The sequence below is a fragment of the Ciona intestinalis genome, chromosome 1 (assembly GCF_000224145.3).
Source record: "Ciona intestinalis chromosome 1, KH, whole genome shotgun sequence".
NCBI classification, from domain to species: domain Eukaryota; kingdom Metazoa; phylum Chordata; class Ascidiacea; order Phlebobranchia; family Cionidae; genus Ciona; species Ciona intestinalis.
The window spans coordinates 9,880,188-9,897,577 of NC_020166.2; the positions used below are offsets into that span (position 1 = coordinate 9,880,188).

General features: G+C 36.2%; 1 protein-coding gene and 1 long non-coding RNA gene across 6 annotated transcripts in view; one reads left to right on the forward strand and one right to left on the reverse strand.

Annotated features, from left to right (window-relative positions):
- Nucleotides 1-1,854: 1,854 nt before the first annotated feature.
- On the reverse strand, nucleotides 1,855-11,119 carry hox2 (homeobox transcription factor hox2). Of its 2 annotated transcripts, XM_026833761.1 has the most exons (4): nucleotides 10,812-11,119; nucleotides 9,656-10,393; nucleotides 3,290-3,437; nucleotides 1,855-3,018 (listed from the first exon to the last, which is right to left on the reverse strand). In XM_026833761.1, exons 2-4 carry the CDS (start codon nucleotides 10,356-10,358, stop codon nucleotides 1,911-1,913), a joined length of 1,959 nt encoding a protein of 652 aa, XP_026689562.1. In that variant the 5' UTR covers nucleotides 10,359-10,393; nucleotides 10,812-11,119; the 3' UTR covers nucleotides 1,855-1,910. The 2 variants fall into 2 exon arrangements, with proteins under 2 accessions (XP_026689562.1, XP_026689561.1); XM_026833760.1 differs by lacking the exon at nucleotides 10,812-11,119 and having other exon boundaries at nucleotides 9,656-10,783.
- Nucleotides 11,120-15,572: 4,453 nt separating this feature from the next.
- LOC108950375 overlaps nucleotides 15,573-17,390 on the forward strand; it is a 34,657-nt gene continuing 32,839 nt past the window's right edge. For 2 of the 4 annotated variants that reach the window (XR_001975213.2, XR_003397538.1), the window contains exons 1-3: nucleotides 15,579-15,724; nucleotides 16,080-16,213; nucleotides 16,906-16,967. This is a non-coding gene — a long non-coding RNA (uncharacterized LOC108950375). Of the gene's footprint in view, nucleotides 15,725-16,079; nucleotides 16,214-16,905; nucleotides 16,968-17,390 lie in introns of all 4 variants that reach the window. The other 2 variants (XR_003397540.1, XR_003397539.1) reach the window with 2 other exon arrangements.

Below are 17,390 nucleotides of genomic sequence, written 5' to 3' on the forward strand. Positions count from 1 at the left end.
CATTTAGTCGAAATATATATCTAACAGATTATAATTCCATGACTGTTATTTCGTTACAAGAATCGTCCAACTTTATGGGCACTATAGAGTACTTTGGGGAAGATAAAACATCTTTAGCACATAAAATCCAAATATCCTGACCATATTTTCAACAATTAACAACGGCCTATGAAAGTCTTGAGGGTACAGTTTTATAATTCTTTAAACGCGTTCTTTGTTTACTACCAAACGAGACGAGAAAATGGAACGAAAAGGTGTCCCATCTTTTCCCACTGTACTATCACAGTCTAAACTGAAATCTAGTACTTTTCATTCCTTCACATATATACTATTGCAACTTAACCTATATATTACACTCTATGTAGGTGAGGTCTTTGTCAAGGACCTGGGATTTAAGTCAGAATTCTTAAACTACAAATAAAAAGTTAACCGTTTTAGGAACTAAATTAATTAATCTTGCGATGTAAATTTTACGACTCGGTAGAGAAGCAAGCCTCAATGTAAGTATTTATCAATATAACGTAGTACGTTGTCTCTATAATTGAGTTACAACATCGATTAGTTAACGAGCCTTAAACCATACTGCAACGAATTTACATCAAGAGTCCTATCCTCTGCATAATAAAATCGACTATACAAAGTTAAATTTAATTCCGATAACGAAAGGTTTAAGTTTTAGTAACTACTTCCTTAAAAAATTTTTAACTTTCTTAACAGCTATAGCTTTAAATAAAACTAATCAATAAAAACAACCAAACGGTTTTTACTGCAGTCTTGAACGTTTTACTGTTTATCGACAACGATTTTTAAAACCAAGTTTTCTACTTGCTTACTTTTGATACAGCTTTAAAAACACTAACTAACAAGAACAACTACTAAACTACATTTCACTTCATTGTATGCAAATGTAACTGTGGTATCAAGACGTATACTGAAAACATGTTGCTGCGCCCACTATACATAACGTTACACTTGTTTTTAACTTAACCTAAATCTTCAAAGAAGTTGTTTTTCATTAAAACTTTCCATCAAGTCTGAAATCCGCATTTTATTTAACTTAATCGGCTTGAGGTCTTCCAAGTAATGTCTCGCTGACTGAGACGGGTAATCTCCAGCATAGATTTATAAACTCTCGACGCCAAAGACATGACGACAGGCACTTCCACTCATTATTTATAAACAATCGAATATAGCGGGGGATTATGACGTAGTAATCTACTACAATGCCGTTTGTTCATCGAGGTCTTCTTCTCTTTACAACAGAAATGTTTTTTCAAAGAATTTATCCCTGATTGTCGTTAAAAATAAAATGCCATTTCGTTTTTAAAACGAATCGATGATTTGCGCGGTGGTTTATGACGTGCATTGTGACATCATTAAATAGAACAATAGACTAACAGCGACCCTTGCACCGCGGCACAGCAGTTTTAAAATAACTTCCTTTTATAAATAGATGTCAAAGACAAGGCGCTTTAATTGGTGTTATGACGTCTCTAAATATACATTAAGGGTATGATTGTTCCGAAATAAAACTTTAAAAATAAACAAAGGTCGCTCGTGTTTAAATCAGAATATTCTTTTGTTACGTAATGAATATACTCCTCGGAGTTGCGCCAATCCAGTTCTTTTATGGGTTGTCTAAATTGTCATTCGAACATTAAGCGAAAAAAAGTGACCAACAAAAGCTCCATACTATAGATACATGGTAACTCATAGGCGGGAACGAGGTGTATGAACCAAAACACCTGTGTTACAATGACTGCGATTGCGCCGCCTCGCGAGGTTAAAATAGTTACATTCATTCAATTATGAAACAAACAATTCATATCTTAACTTTAGTTATGTGACAAGTTCTATGTTTAGCGCTTTTATTGCTGACGTCACACAACGATTAGTACAAATGATATAAATTACAAATCCAGCAGTTTCTGAGCGTTGCTCAGTAAGCCAGCTGTTTGCGATATGTTAACACCGTGGCTCTCATATTGAGGGGTGTACGGTTTGGGGTACTTCCCCATAGGGGCTTTCCATTCGGGGTGAGGGATTTGCTGCCGGTTTACGTCATGAGTTGGGGAATACCCGTTATCGGGAATGAAGGGTCGGTATTTACTTGGGCGAAAGCTGGAGTCGAAACCGTTGTTGTAGTTGTAAGAGTTTACGTTGCTATCGAATAAAGGGAAGGGTTTTGAATGATAGTTATGGGTGATGGGTTGGGGTGGGGGTTTCCATGGGGGGTAGGTGGGATGGGGCACTTCATGTTTATGCTGAGTGGTGTAAGCGTATTCATTGTTATGTGTCTTGCCTTGCAGTGTGTGGCTATGCCATTCGTCCTGCTGCGTTATGACACCTAGCGGTTTATACATTCCGTTGGCAGTGGTCGTATGGTGGCGCTGCATGAACGTTGCTTGAGGAAAGGAGTGTTCCATGTTCATGGGATGTGTGCATGTGACTGCTTGGTCTGCTGTCTTTGTGCTTTCATTCACAGAGTGTTGCCAGTTATTGTCAAAATTTCTGTGGTCAACACTGCACTTCATGTGCAGATGACAACGTGTGGTAACACTGGTCGTGACGTGGGAGGTTTGTGACGTATTAAACACGTCATCAACTGTCTCGTCTTTGGGACTTAATACTTCTTCGCTTTTGACATTTTCGGAAACTGCAGCGTCATGCACCGATGACTTGGCACTCTCAGTACCGCATTGAATATTTTCAAATTTCTTTTCCGACTTTTTGTATTTTTCTCTTTTAACGACTGGGGAGGAAGGGACAGCTACCTTGCTTTCGTCATCAGTTACGTCATCACTTGAAGAATGACGTGATTTGCCATTTCCACTCTCCGATGCTTCAAGGGAAGTGACATCATCGTTTTTATCCGACTCGACGTCACTACCGGTTTCTTTGACGTCATTTTTTTCGTCGGCGCTTGTTACGTCAGAATCGTCATTGTCTTTTTGTGATTGTTGTAATTGTTGACGTTTGTGTTTCATTCGACGGTTCTGAAACCAAACTTTGACCTGTCTGGAAAAATAACGGGACAATATATTACAATTGCACTACGCTTAATATTGTAGGATGAATAAATGTAATGAATGTAACTGTTTTAAACTTACATGGCACGATGGGAAACGACAGTCGATATAACGCGGGTGTTTTGTTTTACGAGTTACCACATACGTAAATTTGTGGGTGATTATTTTTTTAGAAAATTATTTGTTTTGTAATTTATGCCTGAAAATTAAGTCAACCCGTAAGGGTTGAAGCAATTGCAATTAATCGCCATGCACTGTACCTCTCAGTCAGGTCGAGCAGGGTCGCAATTTCAATTCTTCTTGGTCGGCAAAGGTATTTGTTATAATGAAACTCCTTCTCTAGTTCCAGCAGTTGGGTGTTGGTGTAAGCAGTCCGTAGTCTCCTGGATGCGCCCGCGGGCCGAACTCCTAAGATTTTATCAAATTATTAAAACCTTTGATCGTAGCTTTGACTCCGGAATTGATAAGTTTGCAAATTTGAAACGGCCGACGCGCCTTCACTGCATTATGTGGTTCTTGGGTCGCCATTTTGATTTGTGCTTGTTTAGTTTTTTATTCATATTTTTATTATTATTCATATTTTTGTAATTTTTTTAACAAAAGCAACATGTAAAGAATGTTTTCCACCCAAAAATGAGTCGATTGTTTGAAGCAATTGCGTTTTTGTCATCATCAAATCACTACAACAATGGCCGCCATTCATCATATTTAATCACATGAATACATCAAAGATAATTTTAAAAACAGAATCACAACAAACTGAAGGTTTGCTCTCTTGTTAATTTGAACATAACCGTACTACTAGTAAACCAGATAGACACAAAACAAACAATCATTGAGGTTTCGATTGATGAATGCGGCGCGAAATTTGTAACATGTTTTAAAAGTTTCTAAAATGGCAACACTTTTAATTAGGCGCGCGCACGCCGCCAAGTTTTAAGTTTTGGTGTTTGCTCGCTTTCGTTCTGTTCTTCCTTGGCTAAGCATTAGTGTTTTGTTTGTAATGACACTGTGTTATGTCTTATACGATTTGATTTGTTTACAAGGGGGTTAGGTTAATGTTGTAATATGTTTTTACAGTTTAATTTCAGTTCTTTGAACCAACAATTTGTAACCTTCATGTGTGAATATCGACGCAAACACACTCAAAACACGGTAGGTACTTTTTCCTTTACTTGTAGTGTTTTTGCAGTAGAGACATTCGCACAATAGAACGCACTTACGCATATATGACATAAAGTAAACACATACGGTACTGTGGGGTAAGATAGACTACTTTTAGCACACATTATCCACATATTCTAATCGTGTTTTATACAATTAACAACGGTCTGTGGGAGTCGTGAAGATACGGTTTTGTAATTCTTTGAATATTCTTTGTTTACTACCAAATAAGACAAGAAAATGGAATTAAAAGGTGTTCCATTTTTCCTCACACTACTAAATGTAACATAAAGTAAACACACAAATTTAGCTGTAGTCCAAAGTCCATCTTAACTATTAAAATATGTGTAAGTTCAACGTAATACGCACACACGCAGGGAGTTTTTATATAGACTTTTTATTATGAAAATGCTGGTTTAAAATTTTAAAACAACATCTTTATGTCGCATACATTTATATGTATGTCGAATTGAAAAACTTAAACACGTGTGTGGTGGTGGGAAAGCAGCATTGTAGCACATCAATAGCCAAAGTAAACTTAAGTGTGAAACATTGTTTCAATTCCACTTTAAGTCGGATAAGCTTAAGCCTATTAACCTTTCAAGGCTCTTGAAAAGCAGTGTTGCCAGTTAAAATTAATTTTAAGTTTTGGTTAAAAATATAATTTAATAATGGAAACACTGTTTTTTGAAAATAGTTGATTTTTTAATCCGGCAACACTGGCCAGGGTGCGGAATCTTTATTTTATCGCGGTTGAGCGCGAAAATCTCGGGAAAGCGATCTTTTTAATCCGATTACTTTGAGAGTTAGCGAGTTAAAGTCAATTGCAACTGTCATGCTTGTCACTTAGGATTGACATTCGTCAAAGGTTCAAGTAATGTGACAACCTTCCGCGTGTGCTCTCAGTTTTTATTTGTTTTACAGAATGTGACAGTCTAGGGGGTATTGGGCCAATTCTAACATAAATCTCCGGTTCTATGACGAGTCACACTGCAGGACCTCACCCACGTAGAATAAAAGAAAATGTAAAACCCTCGCGTGCGGGTATTTTTCACTCTTTATTTGTTTGAACATGACGTACATATATTGCGACGCGTATAGCTGATAAGAGTGTTTATTCAGCTGTTAATTACTTCGATACACGAATTACACAACACCAGGGCGGGGACAAATTGATCAAAGTCTAACTCGAGAACCTATTGGTTAAAAACGATTTTAAAACAACCAATCAGGGGTCTTTATTTATTAAAACGACCAATTGGAAAAAGGGTTGAAATAATTTGGGAGTTCGTCTTAAATTAAGTTTTTGACAGGCCAGGTTGGTACTTAATACGAAGATTAACTGTTTCAGTGACTTAAGTTGCAAACTATGTTTGCAGAAAACATTATGAATAAACAATAGGCTACTAGTTAAAGCAAACAATTGCTACTGTGAACAAACAAAGATATCGTGCGACTTATGGTAGCTGAGAAAATTGTGCTCTTATCATTTCTTCAGTCGATTTAAGAATCAGAATTTGATACGTCAGTTGTAACGACTGTTACGAAGTATGACCATTGTTATGACATTTAGACTGGCTGTGACATATTACTTTTTAATAAAGCGCTTGTCAGAGGATATTGTAGACAATAAACGGCACTGATTAAATGTCTGCAACGCGAAAAAACTTTAATCATCAATCAAAATATCTTAAATTGAATTTTTGTTCATAGTATATGCACTAACTATATTATCGCATGTGGGCGAGTGATTAAATATGGCATGGCACGAGACACTACATATATAGACATTAAATAAATAAGCGCACGGTGCAAGTTATAATTTAAATTCCCTGCTTGTTTTTGCATTTAAAAATGCATGAATGTCCAAAGTTCAACTGGTTTTAACTGGAACTGTGATGTAAGAAAAGCTATTTGTCAAACTAACCAAGCTCATTGTTTGTTCATAGTTTCGCAAGTTTATCATTGAAGTATTTAGAAGTTCACAAGTTTGGCAAATATTAGTTTAAGTTGCGATAAGCGAACAAGACTGCTGTTCTGTTAACTTAGTGTGGGCGTAAAGGTGAGAATTGTGTCAGATAACATGTAGTTTAAACATATACACCGTGTACATACGTCACAATATAAATTATGAAGCTCAAAATGGTTTGAGAATGCGAAGAGAGTATGTTTTGTTACGTCACAGTGCTTGATTTGTTTGGTTGAATTTGAATGAAAACAAAACCAATGTTTATAAATTCGCTCAATGCTTCAATTGTTGCGCTCATAATGGTGTGAATTATGACGTATTTGCATGGTTCAAATGCTCTGTGATGGAACTTGAGTTTTTATGTGAACGTATTTTTGTTGAAACTAAATACTAGATGAAATGTTGTGATTGTTTAGGCTTCTTGTGCAAAACAAGCAGGAAAAACAACTGCATAAGAGGTTCCCATATCACTGCAACTTATAGCTTGAAACCAAAGACCTTAAAAAGCGCATGGTGCCTTGGTTTAACATACAACTTGTGCCGGCAACCCACTTTAGGGGCTGCTAGAGTCAAGAATGTGGTCACAGTGCTTAGCCAAGCGTTCGCCCACCCAAACTGCGATTCTAGTTACGAGGCGAAGTGAAATTCGAAACTTGAACCGCCAACACAAACAGTTTTGCTAAAATGTGGTCCAAGCGAAAAGTTAAGCAGCTTCTGCAGAATTAGTGATCATAAGTTCACCACTTTCACCAGCGATGTGCGAAAACATTGTAAAAGTGCCGAAAATGTCAGCGGTAAAAATGACACAAATCGTAAAATGGCGTCACGTCGCTAAGTGAAATTGAGAAACAGACCTTTGTTTTTGCTGCAATCACTTTCTATAAATACCCTGCATTTCGTGCAAAGATTCTTTCGTCTGTTTAGATACAATATCTCCTTTCTACACGTCACAAAGCGAGTAGTGCGCGGGCCGCCGGACAGGTAAACAGCGCGGACAGTTGGTTGACAATGACGGATGGCCAGCCCATCTTCAAAGGTAGCAGCTAGACCACTGCTCATTTTAAGTCATCCGCAAGGGAAGTAAAGGCTGAAGCTTTAACTGAGCAAAACTCTTGCTGCTATATTTGTAGATATAGTCACACAAAAAAAACACCCAAAGCCAAAAGAATTCGCTACAAAATATAACATTGTCAAAAAAATCATGTCAAAAATTTAAGTTTAGTTGTTTTAGCGTTTAGGTTCCTCGGGACGTCTCATTAATCACGTGGTTTACGCTCGCTTAAATCTCAATTAATCCTGAAGTTCTGACAGTGTGGGAGTATTATAATGTAGAGCGTAAACACACCAGATACTTGGCTTTGTTAAGTGCAGCAAGTTAACTGTCGGATAATTCTTACTGACACCCCTAACTTAAATGACCCGAATAATTCGAAGAGTTGACGAAACAGAGAATTAAACTGAACAACAAACAATGAACCACAACCACGCGTTTAATGTTTTTTTGGCAGATTCGATAGTTCATCTACAAAAACGTATCCATTTTCAAAACCTGCGCCCCCTAAAAATCGGTCATGCATCGTAAATCGATTCTATGACATTTTTAAAAATATTTTTTACCGAAGACAGTTTTTCCCTTTGTAAACCTACAGAACCTTGTTTTAAAAGTGCCGTTGTAGAATAATAATATTCTTATTTTCTGCAAGACGTATTTGCAAAAAGCCAGCAGAAGTCACACACAGTTTACGCATACAGTTCATGAACGTGTTAAGTTAATAATTGTTTGGTAGAGTTAGACAATCATTTTTCCCGTCTTATTTGGTTGGAAACAAATAACATTTAAAGAATCATAAAACTGTATCCCCACGACTCCCATATAGACCGTTGTTAATTGTTTAAAACACGATCAAGATATTGGGATGTTATGTGCAAAAAGTGTCCTATCTTACCCGAAGGATACCGATTTATATTTATTTAAATTTTCTTTGTTTACTACCAACGTGACCAGTAAATAGAATGATAAGGTGTCGCATCCTTCCCCACCCTACTAATATGTTAGCGCGTAACTTAGTTTTTTCTTTACTCCAAACTCGCATACCATGCAGTTCGATTTGTGAAAGCCATGATTGAAACCCAAATTAGATTTAATCAGGTTTTACAAAATAAATTTGCCATAAAAAGTAGGATATGTAAACCTTTATTAAAAAACAAAATGGTAACTTAAAAAATGATTGTAAACTTACGCAAAACTTTGGTAGAATTCTACAAATGCAATGCAGTATGTTTGAATATAGTCAAGATATGCTGTGTAATTGAATAATACTAAAGCCATAAAATACACCAATGATATAAAATATATACATTATGTTGGTGTAAGATGGTCCATGTTTTTATTCTATGTTTTTGCGACCTTAAAAGAGCGGTGTTAATTTTTAAAAACAAGTAAATATGGGATATTATATGTGCTACCGGCATCCATCTTACCCCAAAGTGGTATTTATTATATATATTATTTACCTAAGAGTTTCGGGGCTTGCTGAAGTTTTTTAGTATAATTTATTCCAACAAAATGCGCTATCAATAGGTATACACTAAGATTAGAACAACTTTTTTCACTTAGCGAATAATATATTTCATTTTAGACACATTTAAACACTCATTTCATTTAAACTACTTAGAAATTAATTTTAGGGCCTGGCGTTTGTTAAAGTCTTTATGTCGCTGAATTAAACGTTTCTCTCACAAAACAATGGCGTTCTCGGATTTTACGCGATTTCCGCTCTAAGGCAAATATTGCTGACCCGTCACGTGATGATGGACATTGTGACGTGACAAGTGGTTGCCACTTCAGCAGTTGCAAGGGAAAATATTCAGAAATTCTAGAAGTTTCATATTTTACATTATTGTACTAATTGGAGTCGAATTTTCATTCTACTTTTTCGTCCCATTTGGTAATAGACAAATAATATCTACAAAATTAATAACCGTATCCTTACGGCTCTATAACAGTGTTGTTGATTGTTAAAAACAAGATCAGAAAATATAGGATTATACAAGCGAAGTATTCATCTTACCCCACAGTGCTAACGGTTCATGAATGAGTCATTAGTCTTGACTCATACCTATGATATATTATGACTTTATGTGTCAAAGAATCCGTGTAAAACATGAAGCATCGCGCGTTACAAGGCGTGGTAGCGGCGTGCGATTCGTACGCGATTTATGACGTATGAAAAGAAACTGTTACCTAATAAGTCACATTATTCAAACAATAAAGTATTGAGCACCAGTGTTATTTGAATATTATTGTGCAAAAAGTGCTCAGCGGAATTGAGCATATTTCGTTTGATATTTTAAAACAAAACACGCGCTCACATTGCCACGAGCTGTTTTAAAAGGTAGACACGCAAAAATCTTTTAAATATTTATTTAAAAGGTGGACCCGCAAAAATCTGTTAAATATTTATTAAAAATGAAACTAGAATAAATTTCTTACTTCTTCCTTCTGACGTTTTTTCCCCAGATTTCTTTTCTCTCATCCATGGAAAATCCGGGCATTGTTCGTCTCTTATTACGTCATAATCACTTCTTTGATATTGCAAGAATGGATCCACTGGGTACACATGAGCTGTGGGGTAAGAGGGGATTCCCCTGTAGGGTGGGTCAGGTGGGGCTAACGTAAACGCTCCGTGATCCTGGGGTTCTTCGTATGCACTGTGAGGGGCGTCGAATTGGGGCCGGTAGCTAAATCTGGGGTCGAAGTGGGTAGGTTCCTGTATCCTTGGTGCATAGGGTGGGTTATGGGGTCTAAAGTTAGAACCCTGAATATATTCCGATGACATATGACTTTGTTGGTAGTGATGACTTTGGCTTGTGGCTGAAGTTGAAGCGCACGGAACTGTTGAGTTATTCTGCGGGCCGACGAAGCCCATTTTCCCGCGGGGCGAGTTCGAAACCGTCGATATCGGTGAGAAGGCGAGCGACACTGGTCGCGAAGACGTCGGGCTGCAGTCGCTGTGCAAGCTGCTGCCTGTGGAATCTGCTATTGTCTCTTCCTTCTGTTGTACGCGATCAAACGCGGCTGCAATCGGCGACTTTCGATAAACGTCAGAAGCATTGTCCTCTATACCAGAACTTACAATATTAAGGCACTCTGCGAACGTAGGTTGCGAATTGATGAACCCAGTCTCGCGAATCATCTCTGGATCCTGGCTCACATCTTTCCTAACTTAACCTACGTAACAAAGATATATCAGTGACGAAATAAAGTGCTCAGTGGTTAGATTGGTTGATACGGCGATATCGTCGAGCGGCACGATCGCCATTTTGTTTACATTTGAACTTGCCAGATTTTGAGTTTAATGTTTCGCGATTTTAAATAAATATAGAATCGCAGGACAGCTATTCGCGGAATAAACGATGTATTATTACGTCATCAAACAGTACACTAGAAGACTCGCGAATACTTAATTAATTAGTGTTGTTTTTCAAACTATATCTAGCTTTTAAAACATAATTAAAAAAATACGAACAAGGTGAAATAACTCGTACATGCACTTGTGACGTCACGATAATGCATTATCACGACAAACAAGAAGGAGTTGTGTGACGTAATAATACAAGCATTATTGGAGGTATTCCAATTTACTTACGTCTGATGTAAATACGTCACAATTGCACATTTGTACTTGTCATGAATCGAGATTGTTGTCGCATAAATGAAATATTAAAATAATATTGTTGTCGCATACATACTTAAAAAGTAAAGTTACTTCATAATACACTGATTGTTACGTCCAAATTTGATTTGTGAAATAATATGGCTGCATCATAACAATGACACTGCAATCAAGATTATGAACAAATTTCATATAGTTAACAAATAGATACAATTAAAATAAAACTAACGCACAACAAAATGGATGAAAGTATCACGTCGCAAACGCCATTATTGCGTAACAGATGAATTGCGGAAAGAAACCTTTCACTTTTAGCAATGTCTGCGTTTAACTGAGTACCTGTAGCTGTTAAATACGACCCAGCTAATTCAATTACCAGCAATATTTTGATGCCTGGCTATACGCTGACCTACTTTCGATAATAATTAACTTGCTAAGCAAATAGTAATGCAACGTAATGTTCGTTTTGAAATCACTAAATATTGAAATGCAATCTCTGTCTACCATTCTTTTCGTTCATCCATCATTTTGAACCAAGCTTTATTGACGCTCCGAGCACTCTGCGCACTCGCGCGAATCGACTATTGCGTCACAGAGAAGGCGTGATAGAACACCGGTGGCGGAGCAGCCGTTGCATTAATTGAAACCTCCGGTCCCATATTTTCTCATTCTTACTCACAATACATCAAACGTGGTTGCAACGATCGTTTATTATGTCTACAATCGAATCGTGTCTTTCGCGCGTGCTTCAATGATTGTTTTGAATTCGAGTTTTATTTGTGAATGGACACACGAATGATTGACAGGTCACGTAATGTGGATGCCGTACCGGAAGATAACTTGCCAAGCTGAATTGGAGCCAATACACGTCACAATGTCCTATTATTTCGATATCAATATGATTAGAGTGCCGCTACGTGCACTTCTCTATCAGCAGTTGCGCTTATTATGATATCAAGTATTGTACCGACCATAATTGAAATTCTAAGGTATCTTATATTCTGTCGTTGACAATGACCCCTTGTTCACTGACGAAAACAACTTTCAATTTTTCATCAAACATAAAATCACATTTATAAAATAGGTTGGGGTGAGATCTATGTTTTCATTCTCTTTCATGGTCACACTTGGTAGTGAATGAAGAATATTTTAAAATTATAAACTGTATTCTCACGACTCAATAAGGGCATTGGTAGTTGTTAATAACACGATTCGGAAACATGCGATTTTATGTGCTATTGGTATATCCATCTTACCCAGCAGTGGTATTTATCCTAAAAGTCTAGAAAGTTATATCCTGAGGTAACAATCCCCTTTTGTTGGGTCACGAAAACATTTGTTTTAAATGTATCAAACAAAAATTGATCACATTTATAATTTTTCTATGTCCAACGGTGTGAGTCAGTTTATGAACCATATCAAGACGATGTAAAAGTGAGCAGTCAGGTTAAGGTCTAATTGCTCATAACAAACAATAAGAGGCATATCCTGCCGCGATCAAAGGACGTCCGAAGCGGAAAATTTGAGCTAATGACCTCTTGGTTTTTCACACACGACCGTGCTATAGATCAAATATGTGAACACATTTCAAATAACATTGAAAAATCTCATACATGCTGGAATAGGAATGATCAAAGTGCTGTAAAAAAACACCTATAAACAGACGAAAATCCAGTCAAACGAGAATGTACTTTCATTCTATTTTCTCGTGTTATTTGGCAGTAAACAAAAAATATTCAAAGAATTATAAAACCGTATCCTCACAACTCCCATAGACCGTTGTTAATTGGTTAAAACATAATCAGGATATTTGGATAATATGTGCTAAAGGTGTTCGATCTTACCCAACAGTACGAGAAAATTTCGCCTAAAACGACATCCTCAGTCTTTAATTCATACAGAATCTGTCAGGTAGGAATTAAGTGCTACGAAAATCAGACAAAAATCAATTCTGACGAACTGTAATCTATGAGATATATGTATTTCGCCTAAAACGGCATCATCAGTCTGTACAAAAGAACCATTTATATACTAGAGTAAAATTTCTTTTTTATAGGTACACAAGTTGACCAGTATAAACATGTACAACGTGGGGTAATTCTCCAAAGGCAAAAGGAATTTTATCTATGCATTATACAAGGAAACATGATTCATCGTATACCACCAAAATAAACTCATGTTTAGATCTTCCCGATATTGGCAAAATATTTCAAAACAAAGAACGTTTTTCTCTATGACGTCAGAATCGTCATTGTTACTAATTAAAACAAACACTTGAGAATCAGCATGCCAATGTGACGTTACAATAGGCTTAATTTCCTAATAATTTGTCCGTTGAATGATCCCACTTACGTACACTCGAAAACGACAGAGCGTGATGACGTATTCGGTGACGTAGAACGAGAAAGGTCACCCAAAAGTCACCATAGGGATACTCCAGCAAAAAACTTTTTCACCGTTTTTTTTGAGCTACCAACTAACTGGCAGTGTTCAGTTACCATAACAACCCATGGCAGCTCATACGTCATACTCATGTTACATCATAATGACACTTTTCGTGTAACACTGCTTCAATGGTTGTCATGGCAAGTTACCAGCGGTCAAATTTTGGCCGCCGTTTTCATTTTCATTTTTTATCAACATAAATCTCAAAGTTTAAGCAAAAATGAGTGAATAATGGACATTAAATCGTCATAACCGACATTCCAAATTTACTTTATGACTTTACAATTCACTTTATGATTAATATTTGAGTAGCTGATTTTCTGATCTTGCATTTTACGTCACGATTGCCACTGTTGCGTTTCAAAGTCAAGACTATTTTGACAATTGCGTCTGTTACTCATTTAGGATTTTTCTAACAAGAGCGCTTAGTTTTTTGGTAAACATTCAAGTTTTCTAATTAGTTTTGATTACAAAGGATAAGAAAACAGCTGAATACTTGGATTTAGTTACGTTATATTTTACTTGAACGAGGGTTTGTTTGAACAGTTTCAAAAATTTCTCTAACTGCCAGGTTTAATTTAGAGAGGTATAATAACGGTTTACTTTAGAAACTTTATTTATAAAATTTTCGCCAGTATAATAGTTACAGCTTTTTAAACAAAGTAAACAAAACAAATGATAACAGGCTAGTTTGGTATTTTCTGGAGTAGTCGTGTTATGTATGGTTTATTTTTAGAGAAGTAATTTTTCAAATTCACTATAGTGGTCGGTCTACAGTTATTTTTAGAAAATTCATATTCCAAAATGTCGGGTAGCTATGTGTTTGAAACATATGCATCGTATATTTGCTATACAGTTAAGATTTATGCTCGACAGCGTGGGTGTGATTCGGTTAGGCCATTTTAGTCGCGCTTACTCGCTCAAAATGTTTTTAAAAAGTTCTAAAAACTTTCTTTTGTGTCTCTAACTACAAATTGGGAAATACACTGTTTATGTTGCATAAATTTCTTAACATAGTTCAGTCCGATGTAAAATGGCACCGTTATAATTTAGGTGTAACAATATATCGTATAGTCGTTTGTTTTAGATAATCTCCCTTTTGCTTGTTTTGAAAAGATTTTATAGAATTTTCGGGATAGATTATTTTTATTGTAAGTTTATTTTCGCCCTACATTTACACAGCAGGTGAAAAACCCAAATAAATAATTGATAATGTTGGCGAAATAACACCTGTGACGTGTTGCACCTTATTGTAGCTCATACAAAAGTTGCTTGGTGTCTAAATAGCCACAAGGTTGTTAAATTAAATGTAGAATATGTTTGTGATTGACTGGATCCATACAACCAATAGTCTGCAACAAAACCGCATATTTTAGTTTTATCTTTTTCTACTCAACGCATACTGATAAATTAAAGCGCTTATTAGCTCACCCTAGCGGTTGCCGCAAGATTGCTCAACTAAAAGGAGATCAATGTTGTGTTTAGATTCCCTTGTTGGGAAAATAAAACACGGAACTTCAAAAAGGCGGTAATTTATAGCACCTCGTTTTTTACCGTACAGTGTTGCCAACGAAAATTTACAGTGATGCACATAAAATATTTGTTTATTAAAATTGGATAAGTTTAAATGTTGGGAAATAGTTTATATGAAGATTATTATTCATTTGGCATCACTGCGCACGCGTGTCGTCTTGATTTCTAAATCGCTGTCAAATTGGAGCCCTTCGCGAAATGTTCCCGAAAGGGGGTAGACATGGGATGTATATACGTAAAGAACGTGTTACATAAATGTCTTGTTATTGTAAGATTCGTTCGAAGATAGCAGCAAGCATTTTTTCTTTGGCGATTGCACAAATATTCGATTTCATTTTTATCCGTCTGGTCTGTGACCTTTTGACCTTTCGAAATGACGTCATGGAGGTTTATAGAAACTCCAAACCACTTTACATTCCCGAAATAACGTTGACGTAATAATAAATTGAAATTGTAGTAAATGGAACAAAAAAAATTAGAAAGTGCTGTGTATTAGTGGTAATATAGTATAGGGTTGGGGGGGAAATGAGATACTTAAAGCACTTACTGTCTAAATATCCTGATCGTGGTTCAAACAATTATCAACTATGGGAGTCGTGTTAATACGGTTTTATAATTCTTTAAACTTTCTTTATGTACAAAATGAGACCAGAAAGTAGAATGAAAAGATGTTATATCTCCCCTCCAACTTACTGTACTTAGTGGAAATGTAATTTAGATTTCTATGTATTTCGCACGATTACTAGAAGCAAGCGCCGCGAATAATCAACGCTGGCCTGCTTTAATTACTCCTTGTGCGTTTGTTTTATCGCAGTCGCAGCGCTTCGTTTATTTTGCAGCGGTTAAGAGGTGTTGGCAGTACTTCAGTATGATGCTGCTGAACCGAGTTTGTTACACGCGTATGTCAGGTGAGAAATATGATTGATGGTGTGTGTGTTGCAGGGCGAGATAACAACCAGGATTAAACTAACAAATGCAAAGTAAACGAAACATGATCGTGGTTTCAAGTGAATTTAGAACACCATCAATCTTTCTTATCAGATACGCTTGCATGTATTAACCGCAGTCAATTAATAGACCACACTTAATGAACTTATCAACTAATACTGTTTAGACAATCTTAAGTTTTGCCGAATGGTTAATCAAAATGACTTGCTATATCATGACAGCTAATAGGGCACTAATTCCAGTCATTATACACGTAATTACGTTACCTTATTTATGTAGGAAGTATTTTGTAACCTAAAACATTCTTTTCCACAGTTATACTTAGCAAGTAGGAAATACAAACTTGAGTTCTGCACTGTGAAAGAAAATGAAATTAATAGCTCTTCGTTCCCACCTTGCGGGAGAGAATTAATACAGTTGACATCGTTCCCTTTTTTTTAGAAAAAAAAGTAAGTTTCTGTATGATGCGTTAAATTACAAAACTTTAGCTTTGTGTCATGTCAACCATACACCATACACATATAAAAACTGTAAAAGAATATTCTGACAATTTTTGAAATTGTATTCTTAAAGAACCGACGTTTCGGCGCGTATACATATCGCTTTTATCGGTGTTTATGTTCTTTATGCAGACGTCGAAACGTCGGACCCTTGAAATTACAATTACAAAAAAAGTACAAATAATTTAACCAATCAAAAGTAGCATATGTACAGAAATGTATGTTGATAATAATTGTTGCCGCCTTGTTTCATTCATTTAAACAAAGGTCAAGTATTTTAAGGCTTTAAATTAGAAGCGATAATTCTTACATCAAATAGCAACCAGTTATATTTGTTCGTTTGCATTTTGTAAATGGACCCATCCTATGTAACAACAATGTATGAAAACCAGAGTAGTAGAACGTCGGTGTTGTTTGAGTTGCACAAAACTCTGACAGTCCCAACATTGTAAACGTGTAAGATCTTGAGCAATCCTTATCGGTCTCCAACCCAGTAATCTCAATAAAAAGTAATCATCACTTTCATTTTATTGACATTTTAGTTAAAATTATTACCAAAATTAGCTGGCGGTGTTCAACTTTTGTCCACAGTAAAGCCAATCAAATATTGCACTTTGTTTAATTTTGTTTCATTTTTTTAGAATAGCTCCACACCGCCACCTACAGGAAGCTATCCAAAAGAACATCATTCAACAAATTTCAGGTAATTCTCGAATGCTTTGTTACGTCATCATGTTTTATGTTTCGCCTCATCTGACCTCGCTTCATATTTTTAATAATAAACAACGCTATTTTAGAGTCCTGAGAATACTGGTATATAATTTTTTGAACGTAATTTTTTTAGTGCCTACAAAGTTACATACTTGGTAAATCGTAAACAAGCACGAGGGGTATGAAACAGAACACGTGTGTTATAACGACTGTCGTTGCTCCGCCATGCAAGCATAAAGCAAGCTACAATCCTTCACACTACCTAATAGGACAATAAGAGAATGGAAACATATACCATCTTACCCCAACATACTATATGTGGTTTATTGTATTGCGTTGATGGCTTTGTCATGTAGCATGTACTATACTGTATATGCTAATTAATGAATTTGTGATGTATTTTTTTAATGTAAAG

Bases quoted from the DNA above. Each gene is read 5' to 3' on its own strand.
- hox2 (XM_026833761.1), bottom strand. From the start codon at position 10,358: ATGATTCGCGAGACTGGGTTCATCAATTCGCAACCTACGTTCGCAGAG. The intron at 3,438-9,655 runs GTAAGAAATTTA...ATAAAATCTTAG, and splicing joins AAAAACGTCAGAAGGAAGAA to GAGTTCGGCCCGCGGGCGCA. The intron at 3,019-3,289 runs GTACAGTGCATG...TTATTTTTCCAG, and splicing joins CTGCTCGACCTGACTGAGAG to ACAGGTCAAAGTTTGGTTTC.